This window comes from Entamoeba invadens (genome assembly GCF_000330505.1).
Source record: "Entamoeba invadens IP1 unplaced genomic scaffold scaff_1105074724841, whole genome shotgun sequence".
NCBI lineage: Eukaryota > Evosea > Mastigamoebida > Endamoebidae > Entamoeba > Entamoeba invadens.
Genome location: NW_004191842.1, coordinates 65066 through 77061, shown reverse-complemented (window position 1 = coordinate 77061; position 11996 = coordinate 65066). Strand labels below are relative to the sequence as shown.

The 11996-nt window shown below is 25.2% G+C and overlaps 4 protein-coding genes across 4 annotated transcripts; 1 reads left to right on the top strand and 3 right to left on the bottom strand.

Annotated features, from left to right (window-relative positions):
- Positions 1–1957: 1957 nt before the first annotated feature.
- EIN_235400 (hypothetical protein) lies at positions 1958–3691 on the top strand (the record flags this gene model as incomplete). Its single annotated transcript, XM_004185321.1, has 1 exon — positions 1958–3691. One exon carries the CDS (start codon positions 1958–1960, stop codon positions 3689–3691), a length of 1734 nt encoding a protein of 577 aa, XP_004185369.1.
- A 2016-nt stretch (positions 3692–5707) lies between these two features.
- On the bottom strand, positions 5708–6190 carry EIN_235390 (hypothetical protein; the record flags this gene model as incomplete). Its single annotated transcript, XM_004185320.1, has 1 exon — positions 5708–6190. The coding sequence occupies one exon, from the start codon at positions 6188–6190 to the stop codon at positions 5708–5710; it is 483 nt and encodes a 160-aa protein (XP_004185368.1).
- A 1960-nt stretch (positions 6191–8150) lies between these two features.
- Positions 8151–8633, bottom strand: EIN_235380 (hypothetical protein; the record flags this gene model as incomplete). Its single annotated transcript, XM_004185319.1, has 1 exon — positions 8151–8633. The coding sequence occupies one exon, from the start codon at positions 8631–8633 to the stop codon at positions 8151–8153; it is 483 nt and encodes a 160-aa protein (XP_004185367.1).
- A 518-nt stretch (positions 8634–9151) lies between these two features.
- On the bottom strand, positions 9152–10965 carry EIN_235370 (hypothetical protein; the record flags this gene model as incomplete). The annotated part of the gene is made up of 2 exons (XM_004185318.1): positions 9152–9248; positions 9494–10965. 2 exons carry the CDS (start codon positions 10963–10965, stop codon positions 9152–9154), a joined length of 1569 nt encoding a protein of 522 aa, XP_004185366.1.
- Between the last annotated feature and the right edge of the window lie 1031 nt (positions 10966–11996).

Sequence of the window (11996 nt, the reverse complement as noted above, 5' to 3'; positions counted from 1 at the left end):
AAGAGGTGATAAATTGCCAAAACAACTTAAAAAACAACAAAAAGAAGTACATGATATTAAAATTACACCTTTTCATTTTGATTTTGCAAAATGTAAATCGATCAAAATCACATCTCTATCATGTTTTAAATATGATTTTTTAACAAATGAAAATGTAAAATGTGTGACATTGTGTAACGTCACCAAAACTAAAATGACATTTTCAAAATGTTTTGAAAAATTTGAAGCGGACATGATATCAAATTCAATGTTCATTTTTAACTCAGAAAAACGCCAACATATATTGTTTAAAAATATTGAGAATCTTATAATAAACTTACCTGATAATTCGGAAAATACAGACATGACTTTAGTCAACACTGTAGATGTGACGATCAACGCAAACGTAATTGGGAAATTGCAAATTGAAAACGCAAAGATTGATGTAAAACAAAATGTGTTATGTAAAAAGTTAGTATTAAACAACAAATGGTATGAATATATAAAAATTTTACCATCGGTTAGTGACATAAATGCGGTCGATTATTACTCAAAAGAAAAGCGTATCGATCAATGTCGAGGCGAAGTGTATCAAACGGTTAATTTTAATTCAAAAACAATGAAAAAAGATGAATACAATGAAATTGAAGTGATTAAAAACTGTCGAACTTTTTGTGATGTGAATAAAATGGTTTTAACACAAACCACTCAAACAAAAACAATGTATGTGAGTGACGAATTTCAAATATCAATTTATAATATCAATGACTTTAAATACACTTTTCGATGTTGTCACAGCTTTTTTAACGTACAAAAAGACAATACAAGAGAGAAACTTAAATATACAACGACTGGAAATTACACTGTAATCGTTTTGAACAACAAATTAACACTATATAGAACGACTTCGATATTTGAAACCATGGTAAATATGGACATTTCTGGGCGTTTTAAAAATGCAATAATTATAGAAATGTTTCCAAGTGACAATAATTTAATACTTGTTGCAAATGAATGTGGAAATTTGCATTTTCCAAGTAGACCATCGTTTTAGGCGTCTCATCTGTCCAATTAATTTTGGAACAAAAATCGTCAAAGTTCTTTTTGAAAAAGCAGAGCGTATGGAAAATAAAAAGTTTTATGTTGTTTGTGACAATGGAAAAGTAACTGAAATGATGTACAAAGTGACAGGAGCATTAAACGACAAAATTGACAAATTAAAAGATATTTGTGATGTCAAATGTGGCATTGTAAATGATGCACTCTACGATGAAGACAATCAATTGTTGTGTTTAATCAGTCAAATTGGTGTTCAAATTATTTGTATTACAACTAACGAAAAAACTTTTGTTGATATTAAGAACATTATTTCTTCATGTGTTGTTCATAATTGTAGTATTGTTGTTATTACAAAAAACGGAAAAGTGTTTAACATAAAAAATAACACAACTCAAGAAATTGTATTAAAAGGTACAATTAAAAGTATATTAATTTGTGTGACTTGTGACAATGATGGGGAATTGCTGTTTGGTACTTCAATAATTTAATATATTCATTATTTAATTTTTGGTTTATATTTTATTTTTTTGTATAATAATGTTTTTATAAGTTGATAAAGTTTAGTAGTCATTTGTTCTTCTAAAATAATTTTTTAAATAATTAATAAACTAAAACTAATGTTTTGAAATTATAACAATATTAAAACAAACAACAACATATATGTTAATGTTATAATGTAAATAATAAACTACATTGTTACTCAACAAATTTAAGTATGTAATATAATGTATATGTGATCGTGTGTACTGATAAGTTGGTCTATTTGTTGAGATCTTTGCCAAAAAAATAATTTAATTGTCAGATTTAAAACAATTTTGTAGATTATATTATTTAAAAAATATAGTCAAAAACAGATTTTTGATTTTTTTGATTGCCTAAAATAAAAAAATTTGAGATTTATTCAATAACATTAAACGACATGAAGCAATTAGACGGATTTCACATCATGGTTGTTGCAAAATATTTTACAACAATTAACGACCTTATTTCGCTTTCAATGGTTTGCAAGAAATATTCAGAAACACTCAGTAAGTTTCATTACAATCCGGTACCTTTGACATTGAAAACAATAAAATATTTCGACCATTTAGAGACTTTAATTCTCTGGCTTTTTATACCAAATAATAACAATTATCTGAATTTTTCAAAAATGAATTCTGTGTTTTTTAAAAATTATTTCCAAATTGTTGTTTGCGAAGAAATTGATTACAAGACAGTCACAGACACACTCAAAATGTATTCCGACAATAAGTTTTCGACTTCCACAAATTCGCAACAAAAGAAAATGAATAAAATTGTTTTTAAAAATGTGGTATACACACAGACAGACAACCAACTCAAACTACCAATGACTGAACTTATCACCAATATTGGGTTAAACTGTTTTTCAAATGACACGACTATGACTTCAATTCATATTCCAATCAGTGTGACTTGTATTGGGGTTCACTCATTTTCGCGTTGCAATTTATTACAGACGATAGTATTACCAAAGTCACTCAGAACAATTGACGATGCTGCTTTTGATTCGTGTACTTTCAAAGAAATCGAATTTCCAAGTCGCCTCACGTCTATATGCAATTACGTGTTTGAGTATTGTCGCAAATTGTCTTCAATCACATTCCCAAAGCATTTGAAATCAATTGGAGTTAATGGATTTTCGAACTGCGATTCCTTGAAAAGTGTGTCATTGCCAAATACACTGAGCAACCTTGGTATTTCGGCTTTTGAAAATTGTGAAAGTTTGAGTGCAGTGACTTTATCAACTCGTTTAGATGTATTGAGCGATTCACTTTTTCGAAGTTGTGTAAATTTACATAAAATAAAAATTCCACAAAAAGTCAAACGAATTGGAATGAAGTGTTTTTATGATTGTTCTACGTTGAGTATAATTCAATTAAATGATAGCCTTCAATTTATTGGAGAAAGTAGTTTCGAATGTTGTTCGTTATTACCTTCGATTGATATCCCAGACACAGTCACTTTTATTCAAAGTTCGGCGTTTAAAAGTTGCACTTCTTTAAAGACGATAACCCTTTCAACGTCGTTAACCAGTTTACCTCCATTTATGTTTGAGTATTGTTTTTCATTGTCAAATATAGAAATACCATTCAATGTTTCTTTAATTGGGGAAAGTTGCTTTGAAGGGTGTTGTTCACTCAGTGAAATTTATATTCCAGAAGGTATTAAATTTTTACCAAAAAGTTGTTTTAATAATTGTTCTTCTCTTTCTGATATTAGCATACCATATACAGTCACTGAATTTTATAATAAATGTTTTGGTGGATGTCTTTCTATTACCAATTTTGATATTCCAGAAAATGTCGAACAAATTGGAAACAATTGTTTTGAGGGGTGCACAAATTTGAGTAAAATTACATTCAACGACAATGTGAAATGTATTCCGGATTACTGTTTTTCTTGTTGTCAAAAATTGGAAACAATTAAACATTTGGAAAATATAATTAGTATTGGTGAGTATTGCTTTTCAAAATGCGTTAATTTGAACTATATCGAATTTGGAGAAAATTTAAAATTTTTGAATAAAATGTGCTTTGACATGTGCTCGAGTTTATGGGGATTTAAAATGCCAATGAATATGTTAGATCTTAGTTTATCGGAACTGGGATTAAAAACAAAACAGATCAAGTGAAAAACACATACTCATTCATCTTTTTTATTGAATATTCATCAATATTTTTTTAAATTAATGATATTTTGTTTTTTATTATACAATTACGTGTTTTTTATTTTGATGATCTATTGTTAAATTGAAATTTAATTTAAAAGTGCATTGTAATAGTATGTTATTGAATAAAATACATATCAAGTATATTTGAGAAAATTAACCAATGTTTTTATAAGAAAAAACTTGTAAAGCTTAAATAAATTATAATTAACGTTGTAAAGTTGTTTATGAAAATTTTAATAATTATAATTAATAAAAAACTGTGACAAAGACTTTGTATTGTTTTTGTTTATTTAAATTGTTGATAATAAAACAACTTTGATAAATTGTATTTTTATTAATTTAACCATCATAATACAATTAATATTAAATTATTTTTAAAGTTATATCAAAAAAGAATAATGTGATTTATTAAATGAGATAAAAAATTATTATCTTTACAAATACATAATTATGTTTTAATATTACAGTTTTTAAATCCAAAAACAAATTTTAACAAAATAAATAAAATAATATTTGAGTTTTAAATTATTAAATTATAATTATAATAATTCAGTAAATTATAAATTTACTGAATTATTATATTGATGAATTAACTCAAAGTTAATTTATGACTAGGAGCTTTGTCTACAAAAAGTAGAATACATCGGCCACTCAAAGCAAGTCTATCTTCCCATTCAATTAACCAATCATGGAAATGTTCAGTGTCCATCCAAGCGTTTTCTTGTGCGCTGTAATACTTTTTTATGGTTTGATACTCTGGTTTGTTAATCCACCTTGGTTCATGAATTTTACCAGTTTCATCTGCGTTGTAAACGTTATCTGATTGGTATTGTGCAATGATTTCTACCAGATATTCTATTTATGTTTCAAAATTTTGTGGATTTACTGAATTACTTTCTCCACTAACTTTTTGGATTTTAAATTGTGTCTCGAACAAAATCCTGTGATCCAACCATTAGAAAAATTTAAGTCTATGTATCCTTTTTTAATACCGTAACCATTGGCAAAAGATTTGATTACTTCATATGTAACAGGGTTATTATATTGTTTAGTAGTATTGATCATTTGGTTTAAGTAATCTTCCGTGCCTTGATGTTTAACTTTTCTTGATAATTTAGATGAACCTGGTATTCCTTTTTCCAATCAAAGTACTTGGAATACCTCTTTTTAATAACTGTCAAACAGATTCTATCCCCGGTCTTTTGTTGTATTTTCTTGAGTTTTTCGAATCAACTTGTCTAAAGTTGGTGTGGGTTTTGTTTTAAACCACAACGAAATTTGTTTCGACAAAAAACCAAAAGTTAGTTTGGTTATAATTGATTTTTTGTCAAAAATTATTATATTAATTGTTGATAAAATATTATTAACATTAAATATTTGAATTTTATGTTAATCAAATTTAATCAGTATCTGTTTTTTCATAATTAAAAAATGGATGTAAATTCAAATCTTATAATTTTTATTATTTTTACCAGTTCCTCCTTTCTACAATTAAAATGGTTTGATTTTTTTTACTTAAAAACTTATATTTAAACATATAATGGAAAACCAATAAATTTGAACATTAACTTGTTGTTAAATACAACAGTAATAAAATTTCTTTATTTTACAAACTCAAATGGTGCCATTATTATATGAATATAGTTTCTAAAAATTTGTAAAACAAAATAACAATTTAATTAACAAATAACGATTAATATATATATATTTACTACAGCTGACAAAGTAATTATCAGAAGAATGTATTTCCCAATGGTTAATTTGTAAATAACGGGTTGGAAAAAAGCGTAAAAAATACACCAAATAAAACACTTAAATCCATTTTTAAACAGTTCTTTATTAAGGTTTTAAAACTATTTATTTTACTTCCTACTTATATTTGGTCTTTGATTTTATTTGGTCAATTGTACAATCAAAATTATTTGTATTTTTGAACACCTTTCGATATTCTATAAAATAAACAGTAAAAAATAAAGATTAAAAAATGGGACACATTTCCTTATCTCTTTCAGCTGCTGTAAGAATTTTTGGTTCATCGTTTGAATTTTGGTTATATAAATTAAACACTTCTTCGATTAACACATTTGTTAATGGATTGACTTGTTCTCCTATTTCAACATAGACACATCCATTTTGTTTTGCAAAATTTACTGCTTTGATTTTCGAAACAACTCTTTGACTTATAAGATCGTTTCGTGTACCACAAATAATGAATTTCACGATATTAACGTTATCTTTATCATGAATATTCAATTTGATTTCATTTACAAGATGCTCAAGAAGTTCAAATGTCTCCTTTTTATTTACAGAATAAAAGAAAATAATAGCGTTTGCGTTTGCGTTTCTTTTTGTTATTGCTTTATAAATAAGTATATGTCTTAAAAAATCAAAAATAATATAAATTTCAGTAATTATATTATAACATTTTTTTAATGATGTTATTGAATGGAAAAAAATCATTGAAATTACTAATATTTTAAATTATAAATATAATATATGTATAAGTCATATTATAATCGAAATATTAAAAATGCAATTAAATTTAACATTTATTTAAATAAAACTGTTATAAAAAATTCAGTGAAAATCAACGTTTAGAAAAATATATTAAAATATAATTTACAATAAAAACAGTATAATCATTATTACTACAAAATCATTGATTTTTGTTTATTATTTATTACAGTTTAACAAACCGACATAAAGCTGGCAAAAAATGTCGATTATTTTCAGATCCATCTATTTTGTTAAATATTTATTGTTGTTAAAATTCATTAATTAGAAATAAACAACATTTTTTATTTAATATTAAATGATTTGCAAAAAATGATGAATTATACAATTGATACATAATTACAATTATAATATTATTATTATAAATTGTCTTAATTTTTAAAATCATTATTTATAAAAACAACAAATTAATATGTAATATTATCAAATAATTTTTGATACTATAATATAATTATAATTATATTATATTTACTGATACAATAAGTTAAAATTGAATTAAAACCAATAATCAATGTTTTGTAATATAATATTGTATGATATATTATAAATTAACATTTATATAAAGTATATAAATTTAATGTAAATTTTAGAAGACAAACCTGTATCCCAAAATTGCGATTTTATAAACATTCTGTCTAAATAGAAGTATTTTGTCTAACGCTTAATTAACTTATTTACGAAAATGTTAAACAAACTGCAAATGCTATACCAATGGTATGAATCGTGTTTGGGTTAATATCACCTTGAATTTTCGAGAGTGTCACTGTTTTACCAGTATTTGTGTCGCCAACCAAAACTACAACCTTTTTAACAACTTTATCACCATTCATTTTGTTTTTTATAGTTATTATTATAATTTTGTTTAATACTATTATTTATCTATTTACATTTTTTATATTTGAAAAACAATTGGTAAATAATTGATCACACGTTAAAGTTCATTTTACAATATTTATTTATAATTAATATAAATTATTATGTTAAAATTATTATTTATTAAGAATAAAGTTTGTATTGTCAAAAACGTGTGAACAATTATTAATTTAATAGAATAACTTCATTAAAGTATCATTTTTTATAATTTGCCATGTATTTCAGTTTTGTCAAGCATTTAATTCCTCATATGTACCAATGTTTTTCATTTGTTTAGCTAAGATATGTTTTGGTATTTTTTTCCAATTTTTTTTAATTATCATTACAAACTTTTATATTTAAAAAAATATTTTATAAACTATGAATATTTAATTTTAATAACATATTAATTTATATATATTATTTTTATAATTAACATCTTATGTATGAAATCAATATTTTTATTATTTGTTATTATTTCTTTACGTTTTTGTACTTATGTTTTCTGACGTAATTATTATTTCTATCACTACAAAACTTTTCATTTGGTCGCTTTTCATGATAAATTGATTTGGGTATTTTGAAATCATATTTTATGTTTTTTAATTTCATTTTTATGTAAACATTTCAAAAAAAAACAGTTATTACAAGTGGATAAATACCACTAATATCAAGTATATCTGTTCATATAACAACTCGGGTATTATATATATTAACGTTTCGACGTTTTTTTGTGAATGTCAAATTTTAATTAATTTTTAAAACCATTAATTTATAATAAAATTACTTATAATTTAGTGTTTGTTTGTGATTAAATGTATTTTTGGTGATAATTATATTTTTAATAGTAAAATCATGGTAATATTATAACTCTATATATAGTTTTAGAAACGCGGCAGAAACAAAAATAATAGAAAGGACGTCTTTAAACACAGGAGGACGTCCCTAAATCACAAAGGAAGTCCTTTGGCCAATTTTCCTTTTTTCGTCGCCATGTCCGTCCTTTCTCTTTAGTTATTTAGCAATTCACGTACAAAACAATTCAAAAAATTAATTATCGTTCAAACTTTTTTAATAATAAAACAAGATAAATTTTACACCCATCAAATATCCCAATTTCATATAATTTTTGTTCGTTTTGAATATATTTCCCTTTGAAAAACATTGTTTGAGAAAGAGATGGTTGTCCATCTAAAATTTCTATTTCTGTTTTTACATCTAAAACTGTTGCATTTTTATTTAAAGTGATATTATAGTATCTACCTGTAAGTGTGACAACATTAAAAGTAAAGAAATGATTAATACGGGCGTAAAATGATAAATTGGGGAAAGTATAATCGTCTTTTGAATATAAATGAAATGTTTCAAGATGAGTGAAATATTTCAGTGTGTTTTCAACGAGTGGAATTGGGTTAAAGTGAAATTTCGCAATTGTGTTTTGATATTTGGTGCAAACCATTTCAATGTTAACGAGATCAGAAAATGTATTTAAGTACTTACATACTATCATGATATAAAATCCATCAAGATGAGACATTATTACTTTTATTTTTTAGTTCAAAAAATCATTAATTTTTTAAAGTTATTTAAAGTTCGTTTAAAAACATTTTTCATTTAACAAGAAAATATAGACAAAATATATTTTAAAATTTGGAATCAAGTAAAATAAATAAATACTTTATAAATACATGTATTGTAAAAACCCATCAATATGTCTTAAACCCCTCAAGCTTCAAAGTAATTAATTAAGACATTATCCCAAACAATTACGATATATAATTGGACAAAAAAAGTGTTGTATAACAAAAACAATTACAAAATATAAAAATAAAAACCATAAAAATACATTTGTTTAGAAATATTCAAGACATGATCGTAACAAGTCGCGTCTGTAAAACCGTAAGAAGTGACATCGGAGAACAAGTTTCAACAACAAGTTTGTGGAGTTGGCTTACATTCTTTATCCGAAAATGTGGTTTCTAAATATAAAATATTTTTTTTGTGGTTTCAACCAATCAACTGACGACTTGAGGGGTTTTAAAAAACTATAGGGGTTTAGTACTGACCTGATATGAAATTATAATTTTTAAATGTTTCGTGCAATTTTTTAAATTGTTGTAATTCAATTAGTCCAATAATTGTAGAGAAAACACTTTAGTTAATTAATAAATTACTTTACAATTCAATTTTCATATTACAATAATAAAAAAGAACACAAGTATTTTTTTATCTTTTACTGGAGGTGAAATATTTAATCAAAATTTATAAATAACAAAATTTTAAAATTTTAAAATAATAAAAAATAAAACTATTATTATTATTAAACCAATTCAAAAGTTTTGGGTTATGAAAGTGTTAATAAACAAATAATTATTAAATTATAAAATGAATAACAACATGAAAACGCATAATACAAAGGTGCTAGCTGTTTTGTTTCTTTTGTTTTTATTGTTTTCTTCTATACACTTACCCATTGTAGTACATACAAATCCATCATTACAACTGCCACACGTCGGCTCACACCCCTTTGCCCATTTTCTTATCCCAACATCAACTGCATCAATGTCGACAGTACACTCGGTATTATCACAATCAAACGAACGCTGATCGCACTGATGTATACTTTGTATTTCATTGACACAGTCAAATGATGAATATTTTAGTGTGAGAATATCTCCAGGTGCACTTTTATAACTAATTTCAACCACATTTGAAAGTTCTTTGCAACTCTTATCCATCGCAATAAAGAGTGAAACAGTGGTATTGTCTTGTGTATACTTATATGTCATGTTATTTCTTATGATATGTCTTCCATTATTAACAGGATCATTCATTAAATCTGTTATTAGAATTAGTTTAACATCAACAATTTCAATAGTAAAATTTACCTCTAATTGACACTTTAATTGCCTAAAATCCTGTGACATGAAAAATGATGAGCCGTAAATGAAAGCCAGTTGTATTGTTCTATCGCCTTTTTGAGTAATAATTTGAGGGTTGGCCATATCAAGCATATATGCTTGAAAATTGTTAATTTTAATTGGGAACCATATTAACAGTAGATTCGTGACAAAATGACCTTTTGAATATACTACAGAATCTGCAATAAATTTACACTTAGTCATGTTATAATGTTGAAAAGAAGTAGTTGCCGTAGAAATGTACCCTTCTTTTTCTATTACCAATGGCATATTAACTTTTTCTGAATATATGGAAACCATCTTAATGTGTGAACTATTAAGAGGACGTTTCAAAGTAAAAGTGTCGTCTTCGTTTTTGACATAAGTTGTATAACTCATTTCAATTAATTCGACTGGTCTATTCAAATTAAATAACTGAACAAATACTTCATTTTGAGTCACATTAAGTACTATTAAACTTGGTGTGATTTGATGCAAATAATCAGCTATTGATACTGTGGCTTGATACATCGAATCCTTCACATATATTAAGCGCGCAGTTCCAACAAGAAATAATTTATGTTTAAGCCCCACAAAATTCATTTTGATGTTACCAATAAATGGGTTTTGGTGGGTCAATAGCAAAGAGCCCACTACCATACAAGTGACACTGCTTTGACTTGGGCCAGTCACTGTTAGCCACTGCCCACAACAAGTGATGTTATGTCCGTTTTTATGTATGAAGAATAGAGAGTCGCTGACATAACAAATCGATTTTAAATCGAATGCAGAAATTTTATATTGAAAATTTGGTATTTTGGAATAACAGTCATTTGTTACTGTTTGTGTTATTTCAAGGGATTCTATGTCAACTGCAACAAAATCAGTCATACAAATTGATTCTCGTATTGGGAGAGTAAAGTCTGCTGATAGCACACAAATTAAATGTACGAAAAATAAATATATCATTAATAGTCTGAAATATTATTTGAATTATTAAATGCTATAGTAAGGAAATACAAACAAATTATTTTTGAACTTTTTATATCTGCGACATTTTTAATTTCTATTATTATAAATGTATAAATTTTTGTGAGTAAATTCCATTGTTTAAAACAAACAAATTATCATAATGTTTTGATATTATTAAAATAAAGTCAATAGAATAAGTAAATTATTAAATGTTTTGTTAAATTCAAACGAGAGCAAATACATTTATATTTTAATCAAAATAAATAAATTAAATGTTGCACTTTAGTGTAGTGTTAATAAATTATTTATTCTTGTGTACATTTACATATTAATATTTTGCAAGTTGAATTAAACAACTTTTATCATATTTAATATACGTTTTTATTGTCATTTTTTTGATAATTAATCACAGAGTTGTTCTGTTTAATTTTGATATTACAATGTTAAAATAATATTGTTAAACATCACCGGTAATTGTTTGTTATTTTTATTCAATAACAATTGTCAATAATAGAACAAATAATATAATAATTATTTTAATATACATATTGAGTGTTGGCTGGATGCTAAAAACTTATTAGTAGCCAGAATTATTTGAAGAAATAAAATGATTTTGGAACTAATTTTTATATTATTTTTTCAAGAAAAAAAACAAATAAAAATTTAAAACTAGTATGTTTACATCAATTAATCGACAATTTTCTTGGCACCCATTAAGTTTCTGGTGTTAATTAAATACTTAATTTGTATGAAGGTATAGACCACCAGTAAATATTCATACAATTAACAGTCATACACTAAGTTTTATACAGTCTATCTTTAAACGTTATAGAGTTTCTTTTGGACCATAAAGATTGGAATATTTCGGGAATCCGTCCAAAAAATCCATCCCAATTGTTTTAGGTTTTTTTCATGTTTTACCTAATGTGCGTTGTTTAGACAAAATTAGAGCTATTTTTTGTCCACCAGATATCGTTAAAAGACTGAATCTATCATAAAATAAAACAAAAAATATAAGTTGTGTTTAC